This window comes from Somniosus microcephalus, chromosome 6, assembly GCF_052327205.1.
Source record: "Somniosus microcephalus isolate GS21.2 chromosome 6, FLI_Smic_1.0, whole genome shotgun sequence".
In the NCBI taxonomy this organism is placed as follows: Eukaryota; Metazoa; Chordata; class Chondrichthyes; order Squaliformes; family Somniosidae; genus Somniosus; species Somniosus microcephalus.
The window spans coordinates 27,805,741-27,823,138 of NC_140992.1; the positions used below are offsets into that span (position 1 = coordinate 27,805,741).

General features: G+C 45.8%; 1 protein-coding gene across 2 annotated transcripts in view; it reads left to right on the forward strand.

Moving 5' to 3' along the window:
* The window catches only part of LOC147115548 (sodium/hydrogen exchanger 9-like), a 567,900-nt gene that overhangs the window by 312,015 nt on the left and 238,487 nt on the right, over positions 1 to 17,398 (forward strand). For both annotated transcript variants that reach the window (XM_085989869.1, XM_085989868.1), the window contains exon 12: positions 13,071 to 13,224. In XM_085989869.1, coding sequence (XP_085845995.1) covers positions 13,071 to 13,224 — 154 coding nt within the window. The remainder of the gene's footprint in view (positions 1 to 13,070; positions 13,225 to 17,398) is intronic.

Here is a 17,398-nt window from a genome sequence, read left to right on the forward strand (position 1 = left end):
TACTGAAATGTGCATTTATCCGGTGGGATGGAGGTGGCACCCAAGATTTTAACATGGAGCTTCCATCAAGGCAAGTGTTTGCAAGATACACAAGACACGCAGTGCTTCTTTGTCCGGAATGGTGTAGAGCTTCGTGAGTGGGCATCGGTCCCTTCAGTGCTTTTCCATTGAGTGCATACTCACATTCCTTGTTTTTCCTCTCAAAATGTATTGCCTCGCATTGCTCCACATTAAGACACATCTGCCATCCATCAGCCCAATCGACTAATCAATCCATGTCCGTGTCCGGCACACCTCTAACTGTGTTGCAACATTTACTTAGTAGGAAATGGAAGAAAATAAATGAAAAACTAAATGCTCTCCTTATCCTATAGGCAGCCAGTGCCCCTACAGCAAGCGTTGGTTACCACAAGACGAAAAGCCTGCTTGATGAGCATCCAAAGTCTTGAAGTCTTAACTTTTCAACATTAACAGTGGGCAGCGTAGGATTTTGTGACTGTTGTCAGAGTACCTGCTGTGACTTGCTGAGGGAAGCAATGAACTGCTGATCGAATCACAGCATATGAGTTGAGAGCTAACGTAACATGCACCTGTCGCCTGGACTGAATTTAGACAAGACGCATGTGTGAATCCTGGCAGATGGTACTGTATTCAGGTCATCCCCATCTGAATAGAATACAATCTGTGGCATAAGTGGGACCCATTTGTCTCCAGGAGGTACAATTGACCATGTAATCATGGTAGTTAAGAGGCTAAGAGACTGTCATTTTCAGGTTTTGTAATCTGCCTGGAATCAACTGTACTGGTTGTGTTATGAAGCCAAGGCACAAAATGGCCATGTTTGCATCCTGGAGTTTAAGGGTGAAGTAGTGTGCAAGTGCGCTTTCCTAATTGACTGAAGAGCACAGGTTTAAACTTTGATGACTTGAATGTAATTTCTACAGTGGGATGGCCAAACCTCCACGTTCTACGCCGTGGCTCAGTGGGTAGCACTCTCGCCTCTCACTCAAGTAGTTGTGGGATCAATCCCACACCCGAGACTTGAGCACATAGTCCAGGCTGACACTCCACTGCAGTACCGAGGGAGCGCTGCACTGTCGGAGGTGCCATCTTTTGGACGAGACGTTGACGTTAAACCGAGGCCCCGTCTGCGCTCTCGGGTTGGACGTAAAAGATCCCGCGGCACTATTTCGAAGAAGAGCAGGAGAGTTCTCCCCGGTGTCCTGTCCAATATTTATCCCTCGACCAGCATCACTTAAAAAAACATTATCTGGCCATTATCACATTGTGGGACCCTGCTGCGCGCAAATTGGCTGCAGCAAATGAGCTACTCTCTGTCCCAATTTACAGAGGGACACACGTCTAAATCTCCTTGGCTTTATATCCTGGCATTCGAGCCTCCTTCTTCCATGCTGCCAGTTATCAGAGCAGTGCCCAGAGCAGTGCCCAAAGAGAGACTATGTTGATGAGTAGGATGGAAAATCAGCTGAGGCAAACATCAGTGCCCTCTCAGAAGAAATAGGAGCAGGAGTAGTGTGAGAGTTCTTTAATTGTTATTTCTCTTTAAATCATTCTTGATAAGATTACTTAAGCAGTTTAAGTAAAGGGGAAAAGTTAAATATTTGGGATTCTGTTGGTTTAAGAAGAGTAAAACAAGGTTACACTGCAGTAGGAGTAAATTGGCACAGCAGGCAGTGGAAACCAGTTTTCTAACCAATCAGCAGGGGTGACTCATTTGGCTGTAAACAAACAAACAGTATAAAAAAACAGTCCTAGTGCGAGCAAGCACTGAGTGCGAGTCATCAAAGAGTGCTGAGAGTTTGGGTAAGTGGGGTGTTAGGTGCTCTTTTCAAACTTTAACTCTGTGGGTTGTAGCTAATAAGGCCTTTCTGGTGCAGAGTGACTGTTGGTAAACCATTTAACTGGTGTAACTAGAGGGATTGAGTTAATTTAAATCCAATTAATTAAAGGGGATACTAGCATCTAAAATCGGGCAGAGGGTGTCCATAACTAACAATAAAAAATTTAATTAATTACATAGAATGGAGCAGGTGATGTGTTACTGTTGCGAGATGTGGGAGCCGGTGAACCCCATTGAGGCTCACGGTGATTACGTCTGTGACAAGTGTCTGCTGCTACAGGAACTCCAGCTCCGTGTTGATGAGCTGGAGTCTGAGCTTCAGACAGTGCGACACATCAGGGAGGGGGAGAAGTACCTGGACTCTGTGTATCAGGAGGTGGTCACACCTATGAAGTTAATTAATTCAGATGTAGCCCATGGTCAGGGACAGGACGGTGTGACTACGAGTGAGGCAGGTACGGGGATCCAGGAGGTAGAGCTGGAGGAGCCGCAGCCCTTGCTCTTGTCCAACAGGTTCGAGGTTCTTACTCCCTGTGGGGACAGGAGCAGGGACTGCAGGGAAGATGAGCAACCTGGCCACAGCACCGTGGAATGGGGGGCCATTCAAAAGGGGGGAGTAAATAGAAATGTTGTAGTGGTAGGGGATAGTATCATTAGGGGGACAGATAGAGTTCTCTGCAGCTGAGAGCGAGAGTCCCGAAGGCTGTGTTGCCTACCCGGTGCCAGGGTTAAGGACATCTCCTCTGGGCTGGAAAGAAACTTGCAGTGGGAGGGGGTGGATCCAGTTGTCGTGGTCCATGTTGGTACAAACGACGTAGATAGGACTAGGAAGCCGGTTCTGTTAAAGGAGTATGAGCAGCTAGGGGTCAAATTTAAAAAAAAACCTCAAGGGTAATAATCTCTGGATTATTACCTGAGCCACGAGCGAATTTGGCTAGGACAAATAAAATTAGAGAGTTAAATGCGTGGCTCAAAGACTGGTGTGGGAGAAATGGGTTTTGCTTCCTGGGACACTGGCACCAGTACTGGGGCAGGAGGGAGCTGTTCCATTGGGACGGGCTTCACTTGGCCAATGCTGGGACTAGAGTCCTGGCGGATCATATAACTAGGGCTGTAGAGAGGGCTTTAAACTAACTAGTGGGGGGGAGGTTCCTAGAGAGCAAATAATAAAAATGACAACAGAGAAGGTCATAGACTTAGGTATCAGTGGGGAAATTAAAAACCAGAGCATGTCAGGAAGGGGCAGAAGGTATGGAGTAAAAGGTAAAGTAATAAAAAGGGCAAAAGCAGGAACTAAGTGTCACAAAACATATTTGAAAGTTCTCTATCTGAATGCACGTAGCATTCGTAACAAAATAGACGAGTTAATGGCACAAATAACTACATATGGGTATGATCTTGTGGCCATTACAGAAACATGGCTGCAGGGTGACAATGCCTGGGAATTAAACATACCAGGTTATTTAACGATCAGGAAGGACAGGCAGGAAGGAAGGGGAGGTGGGGTGGCTATGTTAATAAAGGAAGGAATCACTGTAATACAAAGAAATGATATTGGGTCAAAAGATCAGGATAATGAAACAGTTTGGGTGGAGGTAAGGAATAATAAGGGGAAAAAAACACTAGTGGGCATAGTCTATAGGCCTCCGAACAGTTGCAACTCTGTTGGGTGGAGTATCAATCAGGAAATAGTTGAGGCTTGTAATAAGGGAACATCTATAATTATGGGGGATTTTAACTATCATATTAATTGGACAAATCAAATTGGGCAGGGCTGCCTTGAGGATGAGTTCATTGAGTGCATTAGGGATGGGTTTCTTGAGCAGTATGTAACTGAACCGACCAGGGGGCAAGCAACCTTAGATCTGGTCCTGTGTAACGAGACAGAATTAATTAAAAATGTCCTAGTAAAGGATCCCCTTGGAATGAGTGACCATAACATGGTTGAATTCCATATTCAATTAGAGGGTGAGAAGGTTGGATCTCAAACAAGCGTGCTAAGCTTGAATAAAGGAGACTATGAAGGTATGAGAGCGGAATTGAGTAGAGTGGATTGGGAAAATAGATTAAAGGGTAAGACGATACATGATCAGTGGTGTACATTTAAGGAGTTATTTTACAACTTCCAAAAAATATATATTCTACTGAGAAGAAAAGGGTGTAAAAGAAAAGACAGCCATCCGTGGCTAAGTAAAGAAATTAAGGATAGTATTCAACTAAAAACAAGGGCATATAAGGTAGCCAAATCTAGTGGGAGGATAGAGGATTGGGAAAACTTTAAAAGACAGCAAAAAATAACAAAAAGATTGATTAAGAAAGGGAAGATAGATTATGAAAGTAAATTAGCAAAAAATATAAAAACAGATAGTAAGAGTTTTTATACTTATATAAAAAGAAAAAGGGTGGCTAAAGTAAATGTTGGTCCCTTGGAGGATGAGACCGGGAAATTAATGGTGGGAAATATGGAGATGGCAAAAACACTGAATGAATATTTTGTATCAGTCTTTACAGTAGAGGACACCAAGAATATCCCAACACTGGACAAACAGGGGGCTATAGGGGGGGAGGAGCTAAACACGACCAAAATCACTAAGGAAGTGGCACTCGGTAAAATAATGGGACTCAAGGCGGATAAATCACCTGGACCTGATGGCTTACATCCTAGGGTCTTGAGGGAAGTGGCGGTAGGGATTGTGGATGCATTGGTAATAATTTTCCAAAACTCCCTGGACTCAGCAAAGGTCCCGGCAGACTGGAAAACTGCTAATGTAACACCCTTATTTAAAAAGGGCAGCAGACAGAAGGCTGGAAACTATAGACCTAACATCTGTGGTAGGTAAAATTTTGGAGTCCATTATTAAGGAGACAGTAACAGGACATTTGGATAATAATTTAATAGGACAAAGTCAGCATGGTTTTATGAAGGGGAAGTCATGTTTGACAAATTTGCTGGAGTTCTTTGAGGAAGTAACATATAGGGTGGATAAAGGGGAACCAGTGGACGTAGTGTATTTAGAATTCCAAAAGGCATTTGACAAGGTGCCACACAAAAGATTATTGCTTAAGATAAAAAATCACAGGATTGGGGGTAATATTCTGGCATGGATAGAGGATTGGCTATCTAACAGAAGGCAGAGAGTTGGGATAAATGGTTCATTCTCAGACTGGCAATCAGTAACTAGTGGTGTTCCGCAGGGGTCAGTGCTGGGTCCCCAACTCTTTGCAATCTATATTAACGATTTGGAGGAGGGGACCGAGTATAACATATCAAAGTTTGCAGATGATAGTAAGATGGGAGGGAAAGTAATGAGTGAGGAGGACCTAACAAACCTGCAAGGGGACATAGACAGGCTAAGTAAGTGGGCAGAGATTTGGCAGATGGAATACAATACTGGAAAGTGTGAGGTTATGCACTTTGGCAGGAAAAATCGTAGAGCAAGTTATTATCTTAATGGCAAGAAACTGGAAAGTACTGTAGTACAAAGGGATCTGGGGGTCCTGGTGCACGAAACTCAAAAAGTTAGTATGCAGGTGCAGCAAGTGATTAAGAAGGCCAATGGAATGTTGGCTTTTATTGCTAGAGGGATAGAATATAAAAACAGGGAGGTATTGTTGCAGTTGTACAAGGTATTGGTGAGACCGCACCTGGAATACTGCGTACAGTTTTGGTGTCCATACTTAAGAAAAGACATACTTGCTCTCGAGTCAGTTCAAAGAAGGTTCACTCGGTTAATCCCGGGGATGAGGGGATGGACATATGAGGAGAGGTTGAGTAGATTGGGACTCTACTCATTGGAGTTCAGAAGAATGAGAGGCGATCTTATTGAAACATATAAGATTGTGAGGGGTCTTGATCAGGTGGATGCGGTGAGGATGTTCCCGATGATGGGTGAAACTAGAACTAGGGGGCATAGTCTTAGAATAAGGGGCTGCTCTTTCAAAACTGAGATGAGGAGAAACTTCTTCACTCAGAGGTTGGTAGGTCCATGGAATATGCTGCCCCAAAAAGCTGTAGAAGCTACATCATTACATAAATTTAAAACAGAAATAGACAGTTTCCTAGAAGTAAAGGGAATTAAGGGTTACGGGGAGCGAGCAGGAATTTGGACATGAGTCTAGGTTCAGATCGGTCATGGCCCTGTGGGTAGTGGAGCAGGCCCAGGGGCCATGTAGCCTGATCCTGCTCCTATTTCGTGTGCCTAATTCTGTTAGATTCAGGAGATGGTTCTGGGATAGTAGATTGGTGGTTAGGATCAGATTAGCCATGATCTTATTGAATGGCGGAGCAGGCTCCTGATTGACCAGAGAGTATCATTGTCAAAAGCCTGCATTCACTTGCCCATCCCCTCCTCAGTGACGATACACTGACTATGAGATTACAGAGGAGGGAAAATAGCAATCAAATACATTACTTTGTTTTATTTTAATAAAGATAACGTGGATTTGGTGCTCATCAGGTGAAGGTTATTAATGCTGGGGCATTGAATTTTTCCCATTTTAAGCACCCAGCATCAAACACTCCCAAGTCAGCTATGGCAAGGCCAGATGCAGAGTAACGCTCCCTGTCCTCTGCCCCAACAATACACCTCAGTCTCAACCTACCCATCCATGCTGCAGCAGTGACATGTTTTCTGTTTCCCTCGGAGTGAGATGATCTCCTGGGGCCTCTCGGAGTGAGATGATCTCCTGGGGCCTCTCGGAGTGAGATGATCTCCTGGGGCCTCTCGGAGTGAGATGATCTCCTGGGGCCTCTCGGAGTGAGATGATCTCCTGGGGCCTCTCGGAGTGAGATGATCACCTGGGGCCTCTCGGAGTGAGATGATCTCCTGGGGCCTCTCGGAGTGAGATGATCACCTGGGGCCTCTCGGAGTGAGATGATCTCCTGGGGCCTCTCGGAGTGAGATGATCAATTGTTCATGTTATAATTAGGGGCAAGTTTATACTGTAGGCTGATGCCCACTCGGAACTGGGTTTAGACTGCCCATACTCATTTCACATATGCTGCATGCAGGGAATGTCATTGCTGATGACAACAATAGGGTTCCTGTACAGAAACTATTCAAGTCACCGATTTATGTTGAAACTCAGATTTTTGTTATTTCTTTTTAATAGGAAGGGGTAGAAGGCACAACTAGTGAGGGTGAAATATTCATCTTGCAGGTTATTCATATCTTCACTGAAATCTCTCACTTTCTCCATGGCCTGGAATGAGCTATCCAACTGCACATGACAAGTCCCCATGAGAAATCTAGGGCCTGAGTCCTGTCACTGTTGCAATCAATGCTGAAGAGCTTGTGGAGAATTGCACTAAAACTGCTATTTGGAATGCCATTGATTTTTCTTTTATCTGCAGCTCTAGACATTAAAAAACACTATTAATCCCCTGATATCAACTCTTCTGCACAATTACAACTGCCATTCCCAATAACTGTCAAGCCAGTGTCATCAGAGTTTTCAGGCTGCTTCTGAAAGAAGATGTCTGATTTCCAGTCCTTGTTTGCCAACCAGTGTTAAGGATAACAGCAGTTCCCTCCTTCTGCTATGTTGTCTCCTGTGCAGTGTGTTCATGAACGGTGGTTATCTTCAATATTTATTGAACTTCTACAAACAAATCAGACCAAGAATACTGAGCAAGTAAATAGAAGTTCAGTCTTTTAAAAGAAAAGTAGCTAATTTTTTTTCTCCACATTTTAATATATTCTATCGCCCTTTTGGTTCTCCGTTTCCCAGATTTGAGTGCACTCTGACGATTTGCTTCTGTGCTTATTGCAGTGCTGATGTGCAGCTGATTCTTGAGTGGTTTGCCCTCAGTAAGTTTGCCGTTTCCCCACTGAGGAAATGTCGAACCTTCCCTTGTATGGCATGGCCTGAGATTGGATAATTGCCTTGCGGGAAATCATGTCACAAACCAGCAGGGGAGCAAGACTGGAATTTTCTGCTTGGTGAAATTAAAGGAAGTCAACTGCAAACGCTAGAAATCTGAAACAAGAGGAAGATGCTGGAAATACACAAAAAGGTAGTCAGCAACTGTAAAGGGAACAGACAGGTTAACAATTTGGGTGTAATCCTTCTGTTGTGACAAAACGTGTGCAAAGGTGAGGAGATCACAGAATCACAGAAACCCCACAGTGCAGATAGAGGCCATTTCGGCCCATCGAGCCTGCACCGACACATATCCCACCCGATCCCCGTAACCCCTACACCAACACATATCCCACCCTATCCCCGTAACCCCACGTATTTAATCCCCCTAACACTAAGGGTCAATTTATCATAGCCAATCAACCTAACCCGCGCATCTTTGGACTGTGGGAGGAAACCGGAGCACCCGGAGAAAACCCACGCAAACACGGGGAGAATGTGCAAACTCCACACAGACAGTTGCCCAGGGCCGGATTCGAACCCGGGTCCCTGGCGCTGTGAGGCAACAGTGCTAACCACTATGCCACCGTGCAAAGGCGAAGAAGGTAAAGGTCATTTACCTTCTTCGCCTTCCTCCTGATACCAACAAGTAAATAAAAGTCTAGTCTGTTTTTAAAAGTAAGCTGTTGAAGTTTATTTCATTTCTCATTCGTATTTTATTCTGCTTCCCCTTTTGATTCTCCATTCCTCAGATGAGTGTGTAATCTGGTGAAATGTAATCTTATTTTTAATTTGCAGCCAGGTTTGAAGGGCCTGGTTGGCTGCATTGGATTTGGTCAGCGATCTCCCTCTGTGTAGCTTGAATCTGTGCTCTTACTGAGGGGTCTTCAGCCTCTCCTTTGGTAGAACCCCACATCAGGACCTCCAACTCTTCAGCATCAAAAGGGAGCACTGTTATCCGCATATCTCCGCTGTGCCATTGTGAATAATGAGTCCCTTTTTTTTGCCCACCACCACAACTTACCCTTGATGGCGAGCTGCAGCCCTTTAAGAGCTGCTGACTCCTCCGATTTTGCACTGCTCAACCACATGTGTTACATGGTAGCTGGTGGGCAATGGCCACCCCGCGTTAAAAGAATTCACGCACAGGCATCTTCCACCCTTTTAAAATGAAGTTCGGGACCTGGAACGTCAGGACCCTCATGGACAACCCCGACAGCGACAGACTGGAATGCCGTACTGCTATCGTTGCCCGGGAGCTCAGACGTGTCGACATAGACATCGCCGCCCTAAGCGAGACCCGGCGGGCAGGGGAAGACCAGCTCAAGGAGCAAGGCGGTGGTTACACCTTCTTCTGGAAAGGCAAACCTGAAGAAGAACGCCGCCTCCACGGGGTAGACTTCATCATAAAAAATGAGCTCGTTGAACATCTCAGAGACTCCCCTTGTGGAATAAACAAATGCCCCATGACTCTACGGCTCACCCTAGCCCGGAACCGGTGCGCTTCGGTCATCAGTGCGTACGCCCCAACACTGGAAACCACAGACGAGACCAAAGAGGAATTCTACTCCAGCCTTGAACAAATCCTTGCCCCGAGTCCCAACGGGTGACAAGCTGATTCTTCTTGGCGACTTTAACGCCAGAGTTCGAAAGGACACAGACCTCTGGGGAGGTGTGATCGACAGAGAGAGGGTAGGGAAAGCCAACTCCAATGGTACCCTCCTCCTGATGAAATGCTTAGAACATGGCCTTGTCATAACCAACACCTTGTTCTATCAGAGATACAAGTACAAGGCTTCATGGCAACATTCTCGCTCAAAACACTAGCATCTGCTGGACTACGTCATCATCCAAGCAAGGGACCGCAAAGACGTCCGCATCACCCGCGACATGACAGGAGCTGATGACTGCTGAACAGACCACCACCTAATCCACTCTGTCATCTCCATCAACGTAGCCCCAAAACAGCGGTGGCAACAGAAGCAGTGCCGCAGGAAAATCAATGCTGGAGCACTCAAAGACCCTGCTAAGAAAGCCCTATTCAGCCTGCGCCTCACAACCAACCTGACGACTCCCAGTGATGCAGAGACACAAAGTGTCCACAGCGCCTGGTCTGCACTCAAGGCCTCCCTAATCAGCACCTGTGAAGTGATGCTCGGTCACTCGACCAGGAAACACCAAGACTGGTTCGACGAGAACGACCAGGAGATCCAGGAGCTAATAAGCTGCAAGTGCAAGGCATTCCTAATCTGGAAACAGCAACACAACTTGAGAGCAAGGAAGCAGCTCTACAGAAGCCTGAAGGCCAAGATCCAACAAAAAACTCGTGACCTAAAGAACAGATGGTGGATGGAGAAAGCGCAGGAGATCCAGCAGCTAGCCGACAACCACGATGTACGTGGATTCTTTAGTGTAGTCAAGACCACCTACAGCCCAAGCACCCAAGGTCCTACCCCACTGCTGGCCAAGAATGGAGAGGCACTCATCAAAGACAGAGAGGCAGTCAGTGCGCACAGGAAGGAGCACTTCAAAGATCTCATTAACCAAGACTCTGTCTTCGACGCGAGTGTCCTCAACTCCATCCCGCAGCATGCTACCCGCCACCACCTCAGCACAACCCCAGCCCGGCATGAAGTTGAAAAGGCCATCCGACAACTGAAGAACAACAAGGCCCCAGGAGCAGATGGAATCCCTGCCAAGGCGCTAAAACATGGTGGAGAAGCACTATTGGCGCGAATGCACAAACTAATTTCTCTTACTTGGAAGGAGGAGAGCATGCCAGGGGACCTCAGAGACGCCGTAATCGTGACCATCTTCAAGAAAGGTGACCAGTCCAGTTGCGGTAATTACAGAGGAGTTTCCCTGCTGTCTGCCATAGGGAAAGCCATCGCAAGAATCCTCCTCAATAGCCTTCTCCCAGTGGCTGAAGAGCTCCTCCCAGAGTCGCGATGTGGATTCCGCCCACTAAGGGGCACAATGGACATGATCTTCACCGCGCGTCAACTACAAGAGAAATGCAGGGAACAGCACCAACCACTGTACATGGCCTTTCTTTGACCTCACAAAGGTCTTCCGACACTGTCACCCGTGAGGGATTATGAAGTGTCCTCCTCAAATTCGGCTGCCCTCAAAAGTTTGTCACCATCCTCCGCCTGCTTCACGATGACATGAAAGCCGTGATTCTGACCAACGGATCCACCACAGACCCAATTCACGTACCGACCGGGGTCAAGCAAGGCTGTGTCATCGCACCAACTCTCTTCTCGATCTTCCTGGCTGCAATGCTTCATCTCACCCTCAGTAAGCTCCCCGCTGGAGTGGAGCTAATTTACAGAACAAATGTGAAACTGTTCATCCTCCGTCACCTCCAGTCCAGATCCAAGGTCGTCCCATCCTCTGTCATCGAATTACAGTATGCAGACGACACTTGCGTCTGCGCTCACTCGGAGGTCGAACTCCAAACCATCGTAAACACCTTCACCGAAGCGTACGAGAGCATGGGCCTTACACTAAACATCCGTAAGACAAAGGTCCTCTACCAGCCTGCCCCCATCACACAGTACTGCTCCCCAATTATCAAAATCCATGACGAGGCCTTAGACAATGTGGACCACTTTCCATACCTCGGGAGCTTACTGTCAACAAGGGCAGACGTCGATGACTAAGTCCAACACCGCCTTCAGTGTGCCAGTGCAGCCTTTGGTCGCCTGAGGAAGAGTGTTTGAAGACCAGGACCTCAAACCCAGCACCAAGCTCATGTCTACAGAGCAGTAGTGATACCCACCCTCCTGTATGCTTCAGAGACATGTACCATGTATAGCAGGCACCTCAAAGCACTGGAGAGGTACCACCAACACTGCCTCCGCAAGATTCTGCAAATCCATTGGCAGGATAGGCGCACCAACGTCAGTGTTGTCGCTCAGGCCAACATCCCCAGCATCGAAGCTTTGACCACGTTCAATCAGCTCTGACGGACGGGCCACATCGTCCGCATGCCTGATACGAGACTCCCAAAGCAAGTTCTCTACTCGGAGCTCTGATACGGCAAGAGAGCCCCAGGTGGGCAGAGGAAATGCTTCAAGAACGCCCTCAAAGCCTCCTTGAAAAAGTGCAACATCCCCACCGACACCTGGGAATCCCTGGCCCAAGACCGCACAAAGTGGAGGAGAAGCATTCAGGAAGGCGCCGAACACCTCGAGTCTCTTCGCCGGGAGCAAGTGGAAGCCAAGCGCAAACAGCGGAAGGAGCACACGTCAACCCAAGCACCCCACCCATTGGACTCATCAGTCACTTGAGAACTCATTTTTAGTGTGGAAGCAAGTCATCCTCGGTTCCGAGGGACTGCCTAAGAGAAGAGAAGATAGTCCAGCCTTTCATGTGCCAGTGACCTATTCCAATGAAGGGGAAGTGAGTATTTGGCTCCTTTGACATTTAGCTTTTATTAAACAAAAACGGCTCAAATTTTGGCTTTTTGAAAAATCTGCAGCCACGGTTATAAACTGACCACTGTGAATAAACCCAAAACCAGCCCTGGATAACCAGGAATATGGCGCATTCTCATTCCATTCAGCAGCATGGATCCCTTTGAGTGTATCAATAGATGAGTAAGGACCCCACCTGCAAGCTAACCACTGGAGAGAATACCTATCTGCCTACCCACCATTGGATTTAACAGAGTTTAGGTGCATGTCGACCATTTTCTTTCTCTCCTCTCCTCACCGCCCCCCCCCCCCCCACCTCCCCTCTTCCACACCTGATAAGTTTGCCAAGAGAGGGAAGCATACTCACCACTAGATGGTGAATCTCCAATCATAGTCAGACTTAATATCCCCTTCCCAAACCGCCCACAACACACACACACACACACACACACACACACACACACCAGGAATTGACACTGATTTTTGTTTCTGAGACTCTGGCATCGATGCCTACCTGTCAGCTACCTTTGTTGGATTGTTAAAATGCACAGACGGATACTGTTTTATCTCGCTACATGTGTCCGTAATTTGAAGGGAAATTGTGGCCATTTATTCTGAGATGTTCTGAATTCATGCCAAATTGGGACCACTTCTGGTTTACAGTTCAGCTCATCACATCTCTTTCTGACTGAGCTGGCTTGCATTTTGATGGCTGGAAATCACTTGTCAGCTACTGCATGAGCAGCCAGACCAAAATAGTAAAACCCAGTTTAGGGTATGTGTTGGCTGTGAGCATCTGTGACTAACAGAGATTTGATGCTTCCACTTATATTTCTCGTTATTGCCAAATCTAATTATTTGCTGCTGCCCCTGCGTGTATATATGTCTGCGTATTAATGTAATAATTGGACCTTTTGTTCCCCAAGGCCTGCGCGGTGCCATTGCGTTTGCCCTGGCAATCCGAGACACCGACTCGAAACCAAAGCAGATGATGTTCACCACGACCCTGCTGATCGTGTTCTTCACCGTCTGGGTGTTTGGAGGGGGAACCACTCAGATGCTCACGTGGCTTCATATCAGGTTAGTGATCACTGGGTCTTGACAGTAAAATATTACCAGGTTTTGCAAAAGCCCTAAATGAATTGCGGCATTGGTTCTGAAAACCTTCAAGAACTAATCACTATAATTTTCTGTAATTTCAGGAAGCAAGGTTCCTTAATGTTGTACTGCCACTGGCCTAATTACTAATATTAAACAGCCAATCAAATGATATTCCTACTGCCCTGCTCATTTTAAACATACGGTGCCAAGGCCCTCATTTTAAACTGCCGTCTGCCTGTAGACCGAGCACTTGAAGCAGTCAGCCTCTCGACTTGGGAGTCACCCTTTGTCGCAACGCCAGCACCTTGCCCAAGACAGTTTAAGAGTTGCCCTCTTGGCAAACAAGCGAACCGTCAAGTGTTCAGAGGTTTCCCAGTGATGTTGAGCAATGCAATTGAAAAGCCAAGGCTGGGCCAAGCTACATGCTCAACAGCTATGCGTCCCCATGCTGCTGCCATGTAATTGGTGAACCTCGTAAAGGAAGCAGCAGAGATTTGCACTGTCCTTGAAGTTCCAGGTCTGACCTATTGGGCCAGTAATTCCAGTCCCAACGCGTGAGTACGGACGGGGTACTCACGCGTGGGCCCGTTGGAAGTGCCGGATTTCAGCATGCACAGCGCATGCGCGGGAAACCGGCATTTCCTCCAAGGGGTTCAGAGGTCCAACGCGTCTCTGCGCGTACGCGTTGAACTTCCTTCTTTTTGACAGGTTTGCCCGTGTGTAAGGGCCCGAACTTTTTAGAAATGTAAAAAGGAGACGTAAGGACGTGATTCTTTAAGGTAAGTGGTCTATTATTTAAAATTATAACATTTTTTCCACAGCTTTATTGTTTTTAAGGACTTTACAGTAAGGTAAGTTTATTTTTGACCCGATTTCTTAAAAAATTATTTTTTTCAAAAATTTGATTAATTGTTTAAAATAGTTTTTTAAAGTTATTTATAGTTCATTTAATTAGTGGGATGTTTTTAAAAATTTTATTTAAAGTTTAAGTAGTGTTTTGGGCGCCCGTAGTTTTCATGAGTTTGACAGTTCTTACTATCAAACTCATGAATGAAGTTTCCCCTCCCCTGATTGGCTGCCCAGTGCTCACCTGATCCCAGCCGGCACAGCGCACTAACTACGCCGCTGGATCAGGCAAGCACAGCGCGCCGACAGCTGAACCGGGCCAGTGACAGGAATTCCAAGCAGCCCCAGGCTTCAGCTGTCGGCGCGCTGGGTAAGTGCACATCGGGGGCTTGCACGCGCGGCAAGCCCCCGAACCTAATTTCTGGGCCATTATAATCATCCATCGCCACTCTGCAAGACCAACCAGAGATATACCTACAGTCACGCCTGAGCTCACTATCACATTCATCACTTCAAGTGACCTGGAGGGTGTGGCCAGATTCGAAGTATGCTTTGGAAATTAAGAAAAACAAACAAAGAGTAGTTCTTATCAAGTACCCTTTACAAGAAGGATCTGGGCACAGTACAGACCATTGCAGATTTGGCAGGAGTGATGAGATTTTAAGTTGCTGTAAGAGTTGAGACAATAAAGAACAAAAGAAACAACGTTCAAGTTACAGCCTTAAATTACAGCCTTAGATTCACATTTATTTTATTGTCAATCACATAATATCAAAACAATGGCTATCACAATTAAAAGTAGGTCAAATTGCATTTACAGGCTGTGATATCACGACTGCACAATAATATGACCGTGTGATTGACAGAAAGTGTAAACAAGGAATTATTTTTTAGGTCCAGCACAATTAAGGAGAAAGTAATAGGTGGGAGGAGTGACTATAAGGAAATAATCTCATTGCATTTTATATGTCACAATGTACAATGAGAACCAAGCTTGAGTGGTCTGTTGTATCTGAACTCTGGAATTAAATTATTTTTCTCTTTAGTCACTGCCATTCACCCAAGTTGTTTTTTATAAATAAAGGTCACTTGGTTTATACTGGACTAATCGGTGCAGCATTGTTTGTACACTTTTAACATCTGTCAGTTGTATTGCAAAGAACATTGGAAAATGTCAAATGAAAAGCTGGTACAGTATTCATAGAATCGTAGAACGTTACAGCACAGAAACAGGTCATTCATGCCATTAAGTCTGCACCGGTGCTAATCTCCGCAGAAGCCCCATACTCCAATCCCACTCGGCTACTTGCTCCCCTTGGAAAAAAAATGTCATCTTTGCAAGCAACGATAAAATCCCCCTTTTTAAAGAATTTGTCGATTTGCGCCAGCAATTGTTTGTGGCAGGATCTTCCACGTTCTAATCATCTTCTGTGTAAAGACATTTCTTCTAACCTCCACTTTTAATTCTTTTAGGTGATTATCATGAATATACAGGAAACTTTGGTTTATCCGGAGGTTGTATGTCCGGAAACCTTGATCTACCGGCAGAAATCAGGAGCCGTTTTGTTAGGTTTTTTTTTCTTCTCGTGGCTTTGTTTTCAACAGTCGGGCTCTGGAAAGTCTCTCTGAAGCTGTTGCTAAGCTACAGAGACGCTTCCAAGGTACAGGCCGACTGTTTACAAGCTGTTGCTAAGCAACAGTGTTTGTTGTCAGATACGGAGATGAAAACCTCCGTATGCTTCAACATTAACTTTGTATGTCTGGCAGTTTTGATAGATCGGCAACAGCTCGGTCCCGTCGGTGCCGGATATAATAAAGTTTCCTGTATGCCCCTTTGTTACTGTTTCACCGAACACTGGATTACATAGAAAATACAACACTGAAAGAAGCCATTCAGCCCAACCAGTCCATGTTGGTACTTAAGCTCCACATGAGTGCGTGTCCTAATCTAGATGGCCACCCTGTTCCTATATTACCCTTTCCTTCAACCACCAACTCCAGTAGTACATTCCGCAACCCTCTGTGTGGAAAAAATAAGTTTCTCCTGCTCTGTCCCCTAACTTTCTTACATTTAATCATATCTATGTCCCATCATTCTAGATCCCTTAACAACTGGAAAGAATTGGGCCGGAATATCCTCGCTCTGACTTAAATCAAAATTCTATGCCGAGCTTGCCAACATCAACTTATACTGAAGTTTCCTGGGAACTTCAAAAACATACACTGGAACGTAAAAACCCGCATAAAACAAACAAAAATCAGCGCAAACAATGGGGACCCAAGGAAAGCGCGGAACATACACTATCTTCCTTCCTTAAGTCCTTCTTTATCTAACTGATGTTATGTAAATTAAAGTTTGAAGCCATCAACCCGTCATTTATGCGCATTAAGCGCAGCACATTTAAGAAAGCACAATTGTGGAAACTTGGCTCTTTTTAATGTAACAGAACCTGATGCCATGAAAAAGCATTCAAAGAAATAGAAAGTACAGTGCAGGTTTCAGTAAGGAGAAATAAAATAAATTGCCAAGAAACACCAGAAATAGTGACTTTGGGTCCTCCCGCGCCTAAAATTTTAGGCATCAATTTACCCCTGTTGAGAACCAGTATAAATACAGGAATCTCCCATTCTCTGGTCTTTTGCATGGGGTCGGAGCTATGTTAATAAGCTATGTGTGGTTTCAGCAGATAGAACTCTGGAGCAGCGCCAACGATCAAGGAAATTTGCACAGAGCAAGGTTCTGGGGCGCAAGTCACTTAGGCGCAAATTTCCTCACAAAAAACCTGGCACAATACGGCTCTTACGCCATTGCTGCGCTGAAAATTACGAGGGCGTTCCAGGTCAATCTTGTCGTAATCCTTTGTCATTTTTTTTTTAAGTTGTTCATTTGTGATTTTGCTGGCTTACAAATGCGAAATTTCAGCTAATCGAATGTAAATGTAGTGCAGACATCCGGTCGCTTGTTACTTTAACTCTCTGCTCCACTCCCACTCTGCCACCTCTGTCCTTGGCCTCCTACACTGTTCCAATGAAGCTCAACGTAAGCTCGAGGAACAGCACCTCATCTTTCTATTAGGCACTTTACAGCCTTCTGGACTCAACACTGACTTCAACAATTTCAGACTATAACCTCTGCCCCAACTTTTTCACATGGCGGCTGTTGATGATTCTGCCATCCCCATGGCAACATTTAATCTCTCCTGCCTTCCACCCCATCACCGACTGTCCCTTTTGTTCTTTCCTCCCCTCCCCACTTTCCCTGCCTCTGCACCTGCTTAAAACCTGTTACATCTCTAACTTTTTCCAG